The 19,478-nt window shown below is 43.2% G+C and overlaps 1 protein-coding gene across 7 annotated transcripts in view; it reads left to right on the top strand.

Annotated features, from left to right (window-relative positions):
- Nucleotides 1-19,478, top strand: part of LOC140728164 (receptor tyrosine-protein kinase erbB-4-like) — a 943,636-nt gene that overhangs the window by 594,051 nt on the left and 330,107 nt on the right. For all 7 annotated transcript variants that reach the window (XM_073046453.1, XM_073046457.1, XM_073046456.1 and 4 more), the window contains exons 6-9: nt 4,323-4,441; nt 10,673-10,814; nt 15,435-15,548; nt 17,758-17,884. In XM_073046453.1, the coding sequence (XP_072902554.1) occupies nt 4,323-4,441; nt 10,673-10,814; nt 15,435-15,548; nt 17,758-17,884 (502 nt within the window). The remainder of the gene's footprint in view (nt 1-4,322; nt 4,442-10,672; nt 10,815-15,434; nt 15,549-17,757; nt 17,885-19,478) is intronic.

Raw genomic sequence — 19,478 nt, 5'->3', positions numbered from 1 at the left:
CACTGTGCATTTGAGTTTGACACCCCTGATCTCGAGGGAGATATTGCAATTCTGAAATGGTGTGCATATGACTCTGATTTTACACCAAATAAATTGGATGCTAGATTTAAGGACTGGACAGCTAAAGGAATAACAGTTATTTGCAATGTAATGAAAGAAGGAACACTGTTCAGTTTTGAAATGCTTAAAGAGAAACACTTATTAGAAAAACAAGATTTTTAATCAGTATTTACAGATGCGACAATATGTTAATAAGACGCTTAAAAATGTAACCAAAGCAAATACATGCTTGATAGAGCTCTTTAGAAAAGCATATAATTCAGATAATGGTAATAGAATCATTTCAAGCATGTATAAGGGGTTGTCAAATCTTAAAACACATTCGACTTCATACATTAAAACAAAATGGGAGAAGGAAGGAGGGATAATTATATCTGAGGAAGAATGGACAACAATAAGGAGATATCAATGGAAGTGTACCAATTCACAGAAATGGAGGGAGTTTGGATGGAAAAACTTGATAAGATATTTTAATACACCCTCTCAGAAATCCCATTATGATAGTAACCTCCCTGTTTGCTGGAGAAATTGAGGAAATCAAAATGCAAATCATTATCATATTTTTTGGGACTGCCCTGTTATCAAAAACTGTTGGAGGGGGATACACAGTGCCCTACAAGACATCTTTAAATGTGAAATACCCTTGGAGAGTAAGACCCTATATTTTGGATATATACCTCAAGAATGGTTGAAAAGAGATAAATATTTAATGAATATACTGTTGGTGGCTGGTAAAAAGACTCTTACTAGGAAATGGTTATCACAGGAGAGCCCAACTTTAAATACATGGAAATTACAATGGACATTTACAAAATGGAGAAGATAACAGCATCTGTTAAACATAAGCTGGAACAATTTGATTCATACTGGGAAAAATGGTTTAACTATATAACACCTCATAGGCCTGATTTTATTCTCACAAATCAATGAATCCATTGTAAAAAAAAGATCACTCCCTACTTGTACATACCGTAGTTCTTTCCTTTTGCTTGTTTTTTCTTTCCACTCTTTTCTATAAGTGTATACCTCAGATAAATACTTTGTGGAGATTTGTGATATATATGATGTATATGTACAATGTATGAAATACATCTTATGGAAATGTTTGTTTGATGAACTTCAATAAAAAAAATAAATTACAAAAAAAAAGAAACCTGCAGGCACTTTGATGGGTGGAACTGCTGAACCACTTAAGTCTTGATTTATCACTACAAATTCTACTTTTTTGTTTAAAGTAAATTCGTGTAGCAGACCCCACACTTTGATAGAAAATGTTACTGGTAGCCCAAGGCTGCTTTATTAAAAGCAAATCCATTTCTGGTGATGCTGACACAGCAGAGCGGAATATTATCAAACATGTCTGTGTTTGTGGCAACCACGGAACCAATGTCAGATCAACTTTCATTTTTTCTGCTAGGAATTGGATTGAAAACATTGAGTTCCTGCGGCAACTTTAATATTTAGCAGGTATATTGATTTTGATATTTTTTGCCTTGCCTCTTTTATTTGTAGGCATTTGAAAGTTCACGCAAGTTAGAGAGAGAACCATGGACCTCATTTTTTTCCAGCAGTCGGGTTTTAAATTGCCCAAATGATAATATTATGTATGCTGGTATTTCATAAAATCAATTTCCCTAGACATAATAATGAGGCAAAAAAGAAATGTGAGCATTCACATTTAAAAATGTCACTGATCGAATGACCACTTGAGTCTTTTCTCTAATGCGAGCCGTAGAAGTGACTCACCGCTTGGTCAGATCAGTCGCACCTTAATATAGTAGTTAACAATCTGGCTGAAGCATTTCTTCACCCTCCAAATCGAGATTGAACTAAAGGGGAAAGTAAGATATCAGGGAATGAGAGAGGATTTAAGAAAACATTGCTTACCAACTGATACTAAGAGCTGTGGGTTCTGTGGATTCTAACCTGGCTTTTGGACCCCGGGCATCACCATCACCCATCCACTCACTTTGACATGAAACGTCTTTACATGAACTGCAAGCAGGATACAAGCAACATAATAGAAAGAGCCTTATGACACACTCTGAAGATGGTAGCAACCCACCAACCTTAAGGTAGTATTTTCCCTGGTAGCAGACAGCTATGTACCACACTACTCCCCCTTTACAAACAGAAATTTACTGATAAAATATTTACATTGGAGGCTTATCTACACTGAAAAGTCAACAGAGGTTAATTGTGAATTTGTATGTTCAGTGGCATTAGATATATTGACTCATGATTTCTTTTGCAGTTCTCAAGAAACTACAAGCACAATTTATCCACAGTAATGTGTTTAGACATTGTTCATAAGTAAGATATTTGCATTCACAGCCTTACTGCAAAAGATTATGTAACATATTCACAATTGTATGTAAGACCTGCAACAAACTCAGTTTAACTGTATACACAGGGCCATTCTACATGGAAGCCCGCTCTCTGGCCCATTGAATCAATACTGAGCATCAACCCATTTACACATAAACTATACCATCACTATTTTAATTTCCCCACATCCCCCTCACCTCCTCCCAAATTCTACCCCTCACCTCCACACTAGGGTCAAAATATAGTGGACAATTAGTTGAACAATTTGCAAACATGAAGTTCAAATTGCTAATACTGCAACCCGAAATGGGCCTCTAACATATCACCCGACCCACAATCCGTTGTTCTGCATCAAGAGGCTCAGATTTGCATCTCTACCACACGTTCTTTTGCTGTTAATGTTTTGTTCTTTGTTGCACTCTGTGTTGTTCTGCTGAGCATTGTGGGCAGCCGAATGAGTGGCAACACTTGCGGCCTGGTCCCAGCGCAACCTCGGGTTTGTTGATAAGTAGTGCAAAAGACGCATTCCACTGTATGCTTCGATATTAGCGTGACAAATAAATTTAAATCTTGCATCGTGAGCCTTGAATGTTCATACATGTGCAGGCGCACACACACACACACACACAGAGTGAAGAAACGAAGCCTATTGAATAAAACAAAATTGATCTGCATTTCACTTACTACAAGAACCAAATGGAAGTAAAATTCCTGTAACAATGAAATTACTGCCCACTTATAATAAAAATTGAACTATATTAATCTTCCATTACAGATGACACAAAAATGAAGTTGAATAGGCCGAGTGGATCATTGGAAGCTGATAGATCTAAAGTGCCTAATCTCTGTCTGCCCCCTCACTGAGATCCACTTAATTATGCTTTTAGAAGCCCGGCTTCGTCTCGGATGCTGTGAACAGCCACTCTCTGGATTGCAGTGCTTTTCTGCAAAGTGTAAATTCAGGCCAAGGGTCAGACTCACAACTCAGGCAAGTGGAAAGATAGGCACCTCCTCTGGATTAGTGAGTGCCTGGATCGATATCAAATGCAGCAATTTCAAGGCCGGCAGACCATTTGCCGTGCGTGAACTTGAGCTAGTTGTTTCTTTCATAATATCAAACTGTCAGTCAGTCCATTGCTTTCTCCTGTAGCGATGTTTTAATATGACAAACAAGAATTCATTATACCAGGGCCCATTGTATGAAATGTATATAAACTTCACACCACTGTCTGCCTTGCACAGTTCATTTCTTTTATACAATAAGATTTTGTATTGACAGAGGACTCAGACAGTTTAATATATCATGTTTATATATGTATGCTAATGCTCAGGATTCCTGGTGAAAGTGCTTGGTGCGATTTAGCTATCACAAAGCTAAATCTGAGGGCCCAAAGGGACTCATCCACTTTTCTCTGTCATACCCCTGGATGCAAGCTTCTCTACAGTAAGGGTGTGCTTGTCTCCCAGTTGTGACACCTGTACTGTGAACCAGTTTCAAAGCAATTCAGTGTCTGTGCTCAGATTTCTTCCGAAAGAAGATGGTAAATAAATCCGAGCAACATGTACGGCAAGGACTACATGCCTCTGAGTTCCGTTGTCACTTTCTGAAGCAGATTTTGTTTAATTTTAAACACTTTGATTCTCAAAGAAGAGTCCAGGTGGAAGTATTTTGCTAATCCACAGATTTCTACTGGGTAAAAAAAGAGAGAAATAATAATGGAAGGCTTTTAGATTTGTTGTTACCAAGATAGGCTCCTTCATTCACAGCCTCCTGTGTACAGGGCAATCATTTTGGTAATTTGCTTGTGCAAAATGCTCCTGTAATTTTGCAGTATTAAATGGACAATAAATTGTCGGACAATTCCTCCCTTGAAAGGGAAGTGTGACATTGATGTGCCCTCACCTTGAAATTGCGTGTTCTCTTTCCTTTGCAGTTACGAAGACGGTGTGCGCCCAGCAGTGTGACGAGCGATGCTTCAGCCCGTTTGTGAGCGACTGCTGCCACCGGGAATGTGCAGGAGGCTGCTCGGGCCCCAAGGACACGGACTGCTTCGTACGTGGCCACAAGTAGCATTAACCCATCACGTAGACGTTGCAGTATTGTTGACATATTTCATCTGCAGTACATTGCCATAGGACCGATTCCAGCTCATTGCTTATTATTAGCTGATTCCCAAAGCCGTTTCAGATTAATTGCGCTATTGTTTACCTATTTCAACTGACTCATAGTAACATTGGCTCCCTTAGTTTCATTACAGTAACAATGATCCATTCCATTCCCAATTAATGTACATGTCTAATCACTGTGGAAACTCCTAACTCCTAACCAGTTTGTGGCCTCATTTTTACCATCTGAAGGATTGGTGTCCCACCTGAGACAACGCAATCTGCTCTGCATGGTTGAACCTCACAATACTAAAGTATCACATTATATATGACAGTAATAATTAAACCAAGAAAGGCTTCATTTTTCTGCTCTCCACTGGTACTTTCCACTGTAGTGAATCTATGGTCTGCATTCTTCGCCTATCTTCCGAGCTGCATTGAGCGATAAGAGAAGGGCTAGTTGTAATGCCTTTTGTAGTACTTATTCCGCACTCTCCTCATTAACACTATAACTATTTAACCTAAAACTACCCTGCCCATCATCAGACACTTCTATGATACCGACAGCCTAGCATTCTGACCTTTTCCCCAGTAGAAAATCAGTTGTCTTTGAGTTAACTTTTAATTAATGGCTGACTAGAATACCAAGTCTGATAATGTGCTTTTATAAGTTTATGCTTTGGGCCTTTTTAGAATACTCCTTTGATTATGCCCGGTTTGAAATACTTCAGTTTAAAGATGCATTTTCATTTGCTCAATCTGCTGGCACAAAGCCTTGCTTGATAAAAAGTAAAACATATCTTGCTAAGTTATCTCTGGCTGGACAGCGATAAAGGACAATACATACCTTGAACTGTTACAACAAGATAGTGGTAAAGCAATATTAGTGATGAAGGTTAACATGTATATTGGTTGTAGGAAAATATTAATCCAGCCCTGGGGTACATCTGGTACTGTAAAATGGAAAGGGTTTGATCTCAGCAATAGGCTAATATTTAAAATTATAATTAGGGTTACTGAATCCATAAATGAATAATATAACTTAAAGAAGCTGATGCTAATTTAGCCCATCAGAAGATGTTTACAATTTATATTGATTGAATGGCGGCACATGGGCTAATCATGACTTTAAAGAAAGACAGCTTTCTTTACCTTGTGATTCAGCAGGGTGTATCGTTGTTGAGTAACTGGTGCTTGCCTCCTCTCTCTGAACCCTTTCACGGAGACAGGCATTCTTACTATAATGTGATATTCCCTGCAGAATTACATAGTGATAGGAATAGACTATTCAGCCCTTCAAACATGCGATATCCTTTGATGCATATTAACTCCGCCTAAACTTAAGAGGGAATACCCTGGCCAAGCAGACATTTTGCACTAAAGGAAGAAAGTACTGGAACCACTCAGCAGGTCATCGTCATCTGTGAAGCAGGAGGAAGAGTTCATGACAACAGGGTCTTTAGCCTGAATTGGCAGTTACTTCTCTCTCTACAGATAATAAGTGTTTCCAGCAGTTTTGGATTTGACTTCAGATTGGCAGGTTTTATAACATAGAACATAGAATAGTACAGCACAGTACAGACACCTTCGGCCCACAATGTTGTGCCGACCCTTAAACCCTGCCTTCCATATATCCCCCCCCCCCACCTTAAATTCCTCCATATACCTGTCTAGTAGTCTCTTAAATTTCACTAGTGTATCTGCCTCCACCACTGACTCAGGCAGTGCATTCCATGCACCAACCACTCTGAGTAAAAAACCTTCCTCTAATATCCCCCTTGAACTTCCCACCCCTTACCTTAAAGCCATGTCCTCTTGTACTGAGCAGTGGTGCCCTGGGGAAGAGGTGCTGGCTGTCCACTCTTTCTATGCCTCGTAATATCTTGTATACCTCTGTCATGTCTCCTCTCATCCTCCTGCTCTCCAAAGAGTAAAGGCCAAGCTCCCTTAATCTCTGATCATAATGCATACTCTCTAAACCAGGCAGCATCTTGGTAAATCTCCTCTGTATCCTTTCCAATGCTTCCACATCTTTCCTATAGTGAGGCGACCAGAACTGGACACAGTACTCCAAGTGTGGCCTAACCAGAGTTTTATAGAGCTGCATCATTACCTCGCGACTCTTAAGCTCTATCCCTCGACTTATGAAAGCGAACACTCCATAAGCTTCTTAACAACCCTATCTACCTGTGAGACAACTTTCAGGGATCTGTGGACATGTACCCCCAGATCCCTCTGTTCCTCCACACTACTACCAAGTATCCTGCCAATTTTCAAAAATTTGCATTCTCAGTTTTTACATTTTCCACTTGTCCCGGCTGGACCTCAACAGACTTTTTGAGGGGTTGGTTTCAGCAGATTTTAACCATTCTGAACGTGTACTTATTAATACTCAGTGGAATGGAAGCCTGGTCAGAGAAACATTCAATTAATTAAGCCTTTAAACGATGAAGAATGGGCAGATGTTAAGTGGCTTGGCTGAGAAATTCGTCAGCAGCTGTAAAATGGTTCAGTATTATGTTGTTAGACCTACCCTGAGAATTTCCCAGTGACAATGGAAGTGCTGTTGGAGAGAGCATGTACATTCAGGGCTGCTTTGTTTACATACCACAGAGATCAGGAGGACAGTCGTGTAAATGCAGAGCCACAGGGAAAGGAAGCAGAGGGAATGTTAGGTTTCGCTGGTGGGGGGAGCGGTAGGACCATGGATGAGGGGAGAAGAGTGAGGAACGCCTACTGGAGGTTCATAGACACATGGTTGGTGGTCCTGGGGCAGGATTGGAAGGACGGAGAGAGTAAGATTGGTGGATGTGTTGCTGACAGTAATGGGATAGGATTGATAGGGTGGAGGGCTGGTGGTCCTGGGGTGGGACTGTGAGGTCACGGCCTGGGGTCATTGGGCTGTGTGGCTGGTAGGATTGGTAGGTTATGGGGAAGCATGGAATGGTGGGTAAGACCAAAGGGTGCAGTAGCAGAATTAGTCCGTTCAGACCATGAGTCTGCTCTGCAGTCAGTCATGGCTGGTTCGCTTTTCTTTTATCTCCTACCTTCTGCCCAGAATCCTTAACTTCCTCACCAATCAAGAACCTATCAAACTCTTCCTTAAGTACACCTAATGACTCGATCTTTACCGCCCTGTGTGGCAGTGAAATCCACAGATTCACCACCCACTGGCTGAAGAAATTCCTTCTCATCTCAGTTCCAAAGGGATGTCCCTTTATTATGATTCTGTGCTCTCAGATCCTACACTCCCCTCCCAAGGAAGTATTCTCTCCCCATCCTCTCTATCCATATCTTTCAGTATTCAGTTCGTTCCATTTAAATTATCCCCCCCCCCCCCCCCCCCACCACTGCATCCCTTTATCCTTCTGAATTCCATTGAGTACAGGTCCAAAAACCATCAAATGCACCTCATGATAATTGGTCAACCCCCTCAGGTAGGTTTGGAAGGACATGAGGTAGAATTTGTGGATGTATGTCTGGTAGTAAAAGGGTGGGATTTATAGGTCACAGGGTAGGATTGTTGGTTAGTGGTGAGTTCTGTAAATGGGATGGCTTGGATTGACTAGTGGTCATGGAGAGTGCAGGTCAGTACACGGGAGGGAGGGGTTAATATGAGTTCTGGAGTTGTGACTGGTGGTGGGGTGGGGTGTCAGCCGTGAAGAGTGTCAGTCGTGGTGGGAGTGGGATCTGTCCCGGAGGTGCAGCAGAAGGGGGTCAGAGATTGTCAGATTGCTATGTGCTGTTGGGAGTCCAGATGGGCCCTCAAACTTTGGATGTAGTCGGCAATCACTCTGGATTGCTGCTGTAACTCCTGCCCTAGCTCGTTTGGTCTGCTGATGAAGGACCCCAGAGCTACATTGTCCACAGGGGGGCTCCACTCTCCACATTCAGCCTCCTCAGGGCAGTAGCACATGCCTCACAGAGGACTCGGAGCTTAGAAGCTACTCCCCCCACCACCAAGTTTGCAAATATATTTGATTCTTCTTTCAAATTAGTCTGCCTAGCACATTGAAGAAAGAAGGTCATCTCTTTTCCAGACATAAAACAAAATGCCCATAATACCGAAAATCTGAAATGAAAATCAGAAAATGCCAGGAATACCCAGCAGGTCAGCTGGTGGAAAACAACAAAATTAACATTTGACAGAATTTGGCATTAGTGTCCTACTAGGGTAGAATATTGTCTTATATTTGTTTTTAATCTATGTTCTGTCATGTAATAAAATCAAGAGTGATCTGATTGTAAACGTAACTATAATTTCTTGAGTAATCTTTTATCCCCTCCTTTATCAAAAAGTCTTTCTCACCCTGTCTTAAAATATTCAAAGACTCTGCTATCACTACCCTCTGGCCCAGAGGCTCAGTCTTGGAGAAAAATGCATTGTCTCCTCTGTCTTAAATAGGCAACCCCTTGGTTCTAAATAATGACTCATAGTTCTGGATTCTCCTCTATCCTTCCTTTCCACATCCAGCCTGTCACCATTCCTTTGGACCTTGCTGGTTCTCATTTTTCAGAGCTGTGATGGGCTCAAGCCTGATGTGTCCAACCATTCCTCAGAGGACAATCCACCCATTCTAAGGAGACACAAGAAAATGCAGATGCTGCGAGGTGAAGCAACACACAATGTGACAGAAGAACTCAGTGGTCAGGCAGCATTTGTGGAGGGAAACAGATAGAGGATGTTTTGGGCTGAGACCCTTCATTCCAGATGAAAAGTCTCAACCTAAGATGTTGACTGTCCTTTGATGAGACCTGACTCACTGAGTTACTCCAGCACTTTGTGTGTCATCACTCATTCTAAGTATCAGTTTGATAAACCTTCTCTGATCATTTTCCTACAGAATCACATCCAAAGAACATAGAACAGTACAGCACAGGAACAGGCCCTTCAGCCCACAATCTCATACTGAGCCAAATAAATTAGTAACCAAATGGCCAACTAAACTAATCCCTTCCCTTATTCCTGCACAATGTCCATATCCCTCCATTTCCTCACATTCATTCGTCTATCTAAGTATCTCCTAAAAGCCCCTAATCTATCTGCCTCTACCATCATCCAGGTAGTGCATTCCTGGCACCCACCCCTCTCTATGTAAAAAAAAGTGTCTCACACCTCCTTTAAAATTGCCCCCTTTCACCTTAAGTGCATGCCTTCTGGTACTAGATATTTTAAATTTGGGGGGAAAAAGTACTGGTTGTTTACTCTGCCTGTGCTTCTCATAAATCTTACAAACCTCTATGTGATCTCCTCTCAGCCTCTTCTGCTTTAGAAAAAACAGCCAAGTCCTCTCCTCTCCTCTCCTCTCCTCTCCGCAGCATCCTGGTAAGCTTCTTCTACACCATCTCCAAAGCTTTGATACCTTTCCCATAATGGGGTGACCAGAACTACATGCAATACTCCAGATGCAGTCTAACCAGAGTTTCATAAAGCTGCAAGCTTTATTTAAAGATCACTCATTAAATATGAGACGAAGGCAGTACGCAGTACTCGAGGTGTCATCTCTGCAATATCTTTTCTAAATGATGCATAGCCTGCCTATCCTTTGTACTCAGCTGATCCAGGAATAAACTATATTATCTTTTCCAGTTACTTCTCGTGCCTGCATGCTGGCAATTTGCAAATCCTGCTCTGGGACGCTCACTTCATGCAGAACATCTCACTGAAGTGTGCTGATTTAAAGTAGAGAACTGGAAAGGAAGAATGGAAAGGGTTATGAAGGACAGCTAGCAATGTGATGAGAGCTTGTCACAGCAGTGGACAGGACTGGAATAGTTGTGACTTATTAAAATCAGAATCGAATTTATTAAAACATTACAATAATAATTATACAATAAATAAATAATTAGTGCAAAAAAAAAGCAAAATAGTGAAGTAGTGTTCAAGAGTTCATGGACGTTCAGAAATCTGATGGCAGAAGAGCAGAAGCTGTTCCTAAAAGGTTGAGTGTGTGTATCAGAATAATAAAAAACAGAGAATGCTAGACATATTCAGCAGGTCATGCTGTATCTATGTAAAGAGGATCAGAATGAATATAATAGGATGAAGCCCCTTTGTCAGAACTTGTTACAGCATTCGGTAGCTCAGACCACAAAAACCGCGTGCTGTTGTTACTCTTCACTGAACAGTGACTGCACTTACTTCCTGTAACAATGCATCTCTCTCTTCATTTCACAGGCCTGCACCAACTTCAATGACAGTGGAGCCTGTGTCATTCAGTGTCCTCTGCCTTTCTTCTATAACACAATAACATTCCAGGTGGAACCTAATCCCAATGCCAAGTACACATATGGAGCCTTCTGCGTCAAGAAATGCCCACGTACGTATGCCAGAATAAAGGGCCTTGTTTGCTGTCCATGTAGATCAAATTCAAGTTTATTCTCACGAGCATACATAGCCAGCGATTGGAAGCCATGAAAATTCACTTTTTACATCAGCATGACTGTTGCTGCCTAAGTTGTCAGCATGGTTAAGAAGTGTTCTGGCTTTCATTTCCCAGGAGAATGAATTCAACAGCCATGAGATAATGTTGTAGCTCTATAAAACCCTAGTTAGACCACACTTGGAGTATTGTGTTCAGTTCTGATCTCCTCATTATAGGAAGGATATGGAAGCTTTAGAGAGGGTGAAGAGGATATACACCTGTCTGGACTGGAGAACATGTCTGACAGGGGTTTTTCCTTGGAGTGCAGGAGGATGAGAGTCAGCTTAGTTGAGGTATATATGAGTTTTGGAGGTACAGGGAGATAGGACAGCCAGGACCTTTCTCCCCAAGCTGGCAATGGCAAATGGCAGAGGACATCAGTTTAAGGTGAGTGGAGGAAAGTGCAGGGGAAATGGCAGAGGGAAGTTTTTTACAGAGAGAGTGATAGATGCCATGGCTGGAGGTAGAGCTGACACAATGGGGACATTTAAGAGACTCTTAAATAGGCACATGGATGTAGAAAAGTTGGAGGGTTATGGGCTGTGTTAGAGGGAAGGGTTAGATTGATTGTGGAGTAGTTGATGTAACATCCTCGTCTGAAGGACCATGCTGTGCTGTACTGTTCTATGTCCCATGTCTGAGTTATGGTTTGGCTGAACCAGTACGGGAGCGTGGCTCTGGTCTTTGATGTGTGTATGCATCATCTTCAAGTGCCATTTTGTATGACGTAGGCGATCATGATCTGATGACCCAGATTGGCCTTGGCAAATTTTTCTACAGAACTGGTTTGCCATTTACTTCTTCTGGGCAGTGTCTTTACAAAACGGGTGACCCCAGCCAATATCAATACTCTTCAGAGATTGTCTGCCTGGCGTCAGTTATTGCTTCACCAGGACTTGTGATATGCAACCCCTGCTCGTACGACCATCCACAATCTGCTCCCAGTGCTTCATATGACCCTGATTGGGGGGTTCAGCAGGTGCTACACCTTGCCCAAGGGTGACTTGCAGGCTAGAGGAGGGAAGGAACACCTTACACCTCCTTTGGTAGAAAGCTATCTCCACCCTGCCACCCCAAAGCATGTATATACCTTTAGGTAAACATGTGTCATTATCTGTGTATCATTATTTGTGCGTGTCTACATATAGGGTGGCATGGCAGGGTGGTGGTTAGGACAGCGCTTTACAGTACAGGCAACCCGGGTTCAATTCCTGCTGCTGCCTTTACCCTCTCCCCCTGACCATGTGTGTTTCCTCCGGGTGCTCCAGTTTCCTCCCACAGTCCAAAGACGTATCGGTTGGTAGATTAATTGGTTGTTGTAAATTGTCCCATCATTAGGCTAGGATTAAATCAGAAAATTGCAGGGCAGTGTGGCTTGAAGGACAGGAAGGGCCTATTCCTCGCTGTATCTAAATATATATATATTGGATGGCATCCGTTAGTCTCGCGAGACCATGGATCTGCACCTGGAAAGTCTTGCTTCAGCCTCTCCAGGGCACAGGCCTGGGCAAGGTTGTGTGGAAGACTGGCAGTTGCCCAAGCAGCAAGTCTCCGCTCTCCACGCCACTGATGTTGTCCAAGGGAAGGGCAAGGGCCGATACAGCTTGGCGTCAGTGAGGTCGCAGGAGTTGCCAGAGCGAGGTTGAAGGCAACATCGGACTGCCTTAGGGACTCCAGCTCCGGATTTGTCCTCAGGGTTTACTCCCGAAGCCTTTCCCGTGAGTGGGTATGGCCGCAAGGCAGCGGAGGTTTGAAATCAGAGTTTTTCCTCTCTTAGATGGACTGCCTTCCCAGGCTGGCGAGCTCCATCTACCCGAAGCACTGGCTTTTAGGCACCAGGACCCACCTTCGCCCCTTCTCCTGTCAGTAGAAACGGTTCCGCCGGGTTTAGAGACTAAGCCACACGAGAAGGCCAGGAGTTGGACTTGGTTGTCAGAGGCTATTTGAGGCGCATGTCGTGAGGAGGTGTGTGTGTGTGTGTGTGTGTGTGTGTGTGTGTGTGTGTGTGTGTGTGTGTGTGTGTGTGTGTGTGTGTGTGTGTGTGTGTGTGTGTGTGTGTGTGTGTGTGTGTGTGTGTGTGTGTGTACGTGTGTACTTATATGATAATATGTTCATTTGAAACCTCCCAGATCAGACTGTGCACATACTCGCAGGAAACAGGATCAGCTTTGTGTCATCTTAAGAATCTGTCTCCCTGTTATCAACTTATGATCAATCTTTGTATTATACTACTGATGAAAACATTGATTCCTTACTAAATCCATAAACTCAACCAGATTGTAACTCATGAGGCAGTTCCTGCGAGTCACAGTGCACTCCCACCGATGGATCTCCTCTCAGTCATGAGTTCTTCAGGTCTTAGCTCTTCCGCTGTTGCTGAAGGAGCTGGCTGCTGCCAACTGGACCGTGGTGCCTGAGGGAGTCCAGTCAGGACAAGGTTACATGTTTCTGACTGCACAGCATGCGAGCCCAATGTTAAGGGTTTTACTGAGCAGTATCGCCTCCCGTTGCTCTCCCAATCACCCCAGACTGCTCCGCAGACACAAGGACCAAGAATCACTCCAGTGTTTTTAAGTGGGCTGTCCACCTCCTTCAGTACCTCCACCGTTACAGGAGGAGCGCTGGTGAGTGGCTCAGATATTCATCCTTGTGTCACAGGTTAGTTCTGTTGTTCAGGACTACAAAGCTGCCAGCCATGCATGTGTGGCCTCAAATTGCAGGCACAAAAGACTGCAGCAGCTGGAATCTGGAGCAACACTCAAAACGCTGGATTAGGCAGCATCTGTGGAGGGAAATGGACAGTCAACGTATCGGTTGAGGCGCTTCATCTGGACTGGAAGATAGAGGGGAGGAGGGACAAAAAGGTGAAATGAAAGGGTGGGGCCTTCTCACTTCCACTTACCACCTCTGTTCCCACTCTGCCTCTCCCCCATCAGTTTGTCACTCCTTCCCCTCACCTGAATCCACCTATTGCCTGCCCAGCCTTGCTCCACTCCTTCATCCACCTTTTATACTGCCTACCTCTCCTCCACCTTTCAGTCTCGACGTACGGTCTTGACCCAAAACATCAGCTACTTATTTCCCTCCACAGATGCTGCCCGATCTGCTGAATTCCTCCAGCAGTTTGTATGTTGGTATGTGTGGCATGCCTGCATTCATTGGTTAGAGCATTGAGTGTAAAAGTGAGCCAGCCATGTTGGATATATATAAAACTCTGGTTAAGCTGCACTTGGAGCATAGCACACATTTCTGCTCACCTCATCATAAGGAGGATATAGAAACTTTGGAGAGGATGCAGAAGAGGTTTACCAAGATTCTGCCTTGATTAGGAGCTATGAACTCTAAGGAGATGTTCGACAAACTTGGGTAGTTTTCTCTGAAGTGTCACAGGGGAGACCAAATAGAAGTTTATAGAATTGCAGGTGGCATAAGTAGAGCAGACGGTCAGAATCTTCTTCCCAGAGTAGAAACGTCAAGGAGTAGAGAACAGACCCTTAAGGCAAGAAGGCAGAGGTTTACAAAAGATGTCCAGGGCTAGTATTTTATACAGAAGGTGGTGCCAAGGGAAGTAGTGGAAGCAGATACTGTGTGACAGTCATGATTAAAATGCCTTTAAATAGACACAGGGATATCTGGGGAATGGTGGGATGTGGATCAGGTGCAGTCAGAAGGAGCTAGCTTAATTTGGCTTTGTGTTTGGAGGAATCATATTAAGCCTATGGCCTGTTCTTGTGCTGTACTTTTCTGTGTTCTGTGTTCGAATCGCCCCGCAGTACTCCAGACACTTCAGAAATGCATAATTCTGAAAGTTTGTCTTTGATTGCAAAGTTTTTTGTTGTCCATAACTTCCCCTGTGCACACAAAGAAATGAATAGAAAGCATTTAAGAGGTAAACTCCACCAACACTACTCTCCTGTTGTTGAGAACAGGGCCTCCTGGCTCACATCCTTTTCCCATGCACCGGAGAAATTGCCCTGACTTTTGACGTTTGCTGCCAATGATAGTTATCAGTAAACAACCTCTATTCTGGAAGTTAAAACCAAGTCCAGCCGAATTAAAAAAATATATAGCACAGAGACTGAGCCCAAAATGGATACTGGCAGCACAGGAATAGGAAATGTGATATGGAATGCTTCTCCCTCCTTGCACTGGTACATAAAGGCTGCTGAACTAATGTAATAATGATAGAGCTGGTGGCCAAAACACAGTGTTGAATGCACTGAACATTCAGTTAACTCAGGATAGATGGACAGAGCAGGTTGTAGGTGGAGACCTGCTTCTTTGTAGCTTGGCAGCAGTGGTTAATGATAAAGATGGAGGAAGGTCTCTGAGGTATTGGTAGGTGGAGATCCAGTAAGTTCAACAATATTGGGTGAGGTTTTTCAGGGTTTCAATCAAAGTAACATGATAATGATGAGAGATCGTGTGATGGTCAGTCTCAGACTTCAAGTGAATTTACTGAGCGATGGCCTCGAATAGAATAAACAGCCAGAAATATTCACTCTCCCCTCGCAGATAACTTTGTGGTGGATCACAGCTCCTGTGTACGAGCGTGTCCCAGCAACAAGATGGAAGTAGAAGAAAATGGAATCAAAGTATGCAAGCCCTGCACGGACATTTGTCCAAAAGGTAATGTCCACTTCGCTCTAACTCTGCCTGCCCTCAACCAGAAAGTAGAGAATAGAGAATCAGATTTATTATCACTGACATGACGTGAAATTCGTTGCTTTGCAGCAGCAGTACAATGCAAAGATATATTATAAGTTACAAAAATAAATAAATTGTGCAAAGAAAAGGAATAATGAAGTAGTGTTTGTGCACCAGCATTCTGTACCGCCATTGATATCACCGTGTCAGATGTGAGATTTATGGAACATGATGAGGTAGCCCGAACTCACCACTTCAAAGACCTGCTCTCCTTTCCAAGAAACCAGTGACTCTTTACCAGGTACATAAGGTTCAGGATCTCCCAGCGTTGTCCCTGAGCCTCCAGGATTTCAGTAATATACATGTTGAACCAAACTCTAACCTCATTGGTCCTCAGGGGCCAGGATGAGGAACAATCACAATAATACAAGATAAAAGGAGCAAGAGTAGGCTACTTGGGCCCTTAAGTCTGACCCGACGTACAATATGGCTGATCTGTACCAGGTCTCACCTTCTCTTCTGTGCCAGTTCCTTAGATCCCTCAACTATCTGATCTTCTGATCTGTCTCCACGTTAGATTCAGACTTATTTATCACATGTGCATCAAAACGTACGGTGAAATATGTCATTTGCGTTAACAAGCAACCCAAAGATGTGTTGGGGGCAGTCGGCAAGTGTTGCCCTACAGACAGAGAGTGCCAGAGAATCACCGCGCTCTGCAGGAAGAAATTCCCACCACCCTCATTTTCGTTTGATGAATACCCCATATCCCATAACCATGTTCCCACATTCAAGGCTTTTCCCCCAGTGGAATTATTACAACATCTACCTCACTGTGTCCCCTCAGGATCTCATGTGATCCAATAAGATCTTGTCTCCCTGTTCCACACTCCAGGACACTCACCCAGACAATGGTACTGATGCTAAATTGATCCCAAAAGTGACGTTCATCTGAGGGACTGGAGAGCAAATATGTACTTGGACTACAGTGTTTGACCAATCAGTGAACCACTTGTTAATAATAAGTGAGCATTAATTTGCAGTGTCCACTAGCATTGCTAATTAATGCCCAGCAACAATTAATGACATTACTAATTACTGTCCTCCAACATTGGACATAAACCCAGATAGGTTATAGATATTGTGGTTAACAAAAAGCTGAAGCTTGGTCAAAGGATAAAGCTAACATTGTGCCAAGCATATTAGCATGTCAAAGTGACCAGGCAATCCCACGGTTAAGCCAGTTCACCCTGGCTGAGGCAGCGGAGTGGTGCGGTGCTGTTGTTGACCATGCTTCGATGCAAACAAAGGCTGGACCTTGGTTCCTGCCCCCGAGAGCAGCTAGCAAGCTGCCTGAGGGAAGTATGTAGTATGTAGATCAATGGGGGTGAGCTGCCAAATGCCTTTCTCCAGATATAATGGAAATGGATGTTTTACTGAGGGAAGTGACACCTTTTGGCAGTATAATGGAGAGGAAAAAGAAGAGGGGAAAAGAAATGCTAAGCAGACAGATGAAGCAATAGATTAAAATGCTTCAATTTAGACCTCTGATGACGTGAGCAATGGTTTGGGAGATCTACCCATATATAACCAAAACGTTACAGTGAAAAGAAGGCAGTGAATCCAGAGGAAAAAAATATCAACATAATTCAGAATTTTGAGTTGGTTTAATAGTGTCACATGTTCAGAGAGATAGGGTAAAACTCAGATTTTCATGCTATCATACAAGAGGTCCACTCAAGAGCCTATAACATAAGATAAATGTTGGGAGATTGAAGATAACCCTTCAGCAGGCAGCTAGCCGAACTGCTACATTACAGCCACAGAGATCAGGGTTCAATCCTGACGTATGGTATTATCTGTGTGTAATTTGCACATCCTCCTGTGTTTCCTCTGGGTGCTCCAGTTACCTCCTATGTCTCAAAATGTGTTGGGAGGAAGACTGGCGTTTGAAAATTGCTCCGCTGTTTAAGAGTACCAGAAGGATCAAAAGAGAGTTGGTGGGGAAATAGAAAAGAATAGTATATAGGGAAATAAAAGGAGGCATTGAATTGCTCCATAAGCCTGATGAGATGATTAGCCTCCTTCTATGTTGTGAGAAAAACTATGTTGAAAAAATGAAGCCTTCCTGTGTACCCCACTTCCCAACACATTGATCCATTGTCACGTCCTTCTCGTTCTCCTTGCATAGCTTGTGACGGCATTGGAACTGGAAGTCTGCAGATGGCAAAAACGGTTGACTCAAGCAACATTGGCAAGTTTACAAACTGCACCAAAATCAATGGAAACCTTATCTTCCTCATTACCGGCATTGAGGGGTGAGTACCTCAAGAGGGCTGGTACAGATTGCACTGATTATAAACTATTAACCAGAAGCCCAGCAATTTGTGGCAAAGCTTTCAACTTCAGATGATGCAGGATGGGAGGCGCGTATTGAGGCAGAAGCCAGAGTAACTCGTAGACACACACGGGAAGTACAGAAATCAAAAGATAGAAAACTGTAGATGCTGAAAATCAGAACTAAAAATAGAAAATGTTGGACGCCAAACACAAAATGCTGGAGGAACTCAGCGTCAATGGAGAGTAATGAACTGATGATTTTTTGGGCCAAGATCCTTTATCCTTTATCAGGATATCTATCAGGACTAGAATGGATGGGAGAAGAAGAAGGCGGAGTGGGGGGGGGGGGGGTAGGAGTACAAACTGACAGATGATAGGTGAAGCCAGGTGAGGGGGAAGGTGGGTAGGGTGGGGGAGGGAGGATGATGTGAGAAGCTGGGTGGTGATGGGTAGAAGAGGTAAAGGGCTGAAGAAGAAGGAATCTGATAGGATGGGAGAGTGAACCATGGGAGAAGGGGAAGGAGGAGGGGTACCAGAGGGAGGTAAAAGGCAAGTGAAGAGAAGAGAATGGGTAAGAAAGGAGCTGAAATGGGGAATGGAAAAGAGAAAAGGGAATGGGGGCACTTATTTTACTTGTCCTGCTTACTGGGGTGAAGAAGCAGGTCTAGCATTTGTTCCATATACAAGGAAGTGCCAGGGGAGAGATCAATGAGGAGGGATGAGTGGATAAAGGAGTCATTCAGAGAGTGATCTCCATGGGAAGCAGAGTGTAGGGGGTGGGTGGGGAGGGGGAGGAAAAGATGTATTTAGTGGTAGGATCCCTATGAAGATGTTGGAAGTTACGGAGAATGATGTGCTGGATGCAACAGCTTGTCTGATGGCAGGTAAGAACAAGGAGAAATGATGGGGACTCTCACTGGGTCAGGCAACATCTGTGGAGAGAAAAGCCAGGTGAACATTTCCGGTCGATGATTCTTGAGAAGTGCAGAATCTGCTGCATGTTTAAGAGACACCAGTGTACATTTCTCTTCAAGTCATTACAATGCAATACATGGCAGGGTAAAGCGGCAGTGTCACCAGGTGACTTATCAACCACCCATATGAACGATCTGCCTTTGGCACTGGTTAGTTACTATTAAATGCAAGGTTTTGCTGGCCTTCAGTAACAGAAGGCTTTGACAAATTTGCTGACTCTCACCTGAGTGCCAGAGTCCAGAAGTGAACTCTCTGGGATGACGCTGACCACCAACTTAGCCAATAGATAGGATGGAGCAATCTTACCTGGTTAGGCAGCACCTGCAAGTTAGATGTTTTCTGGAAAGAAGTTAGTCAATGCATCGTGTGATAGAAATTTGTAGCCATCTTATTAAATAGTGGCCAATGCTTAATCAGTTGTTAACTTTAAACTCTAAGATTGAGTTCATCAAAGTTATTAAACGGAATAAGGAGAGGTGGCTGTTAAGATCTTGGAGCATAGCACATAGAACATTATAGCAGAGTACAGGCCCTTCGGCCTACGATGTGCTGACCTTTTATCCTACTCTAAGATTAATCTAACCTTTCCCCTTCTAC

The sequence above is a fragment of the Hemitrygon akajei genome, chromosome 5 (genome assembly GCF_048418815.1).
Source record: "Hemitrygon akajei chromosome 5, sHemAka1.3, whole genome shotgun sequence".
Classification (NCBI taxonomy): Eukaryota; Metazoa; Chordata; class Chondrichthyes; order Myliobatiformes; family Dasyatidae; genus Hemitrygon; species Hemitrygon akajei.
This window is presented reverse-complemented; position numbering and strand designations above follow the sequence as displayed.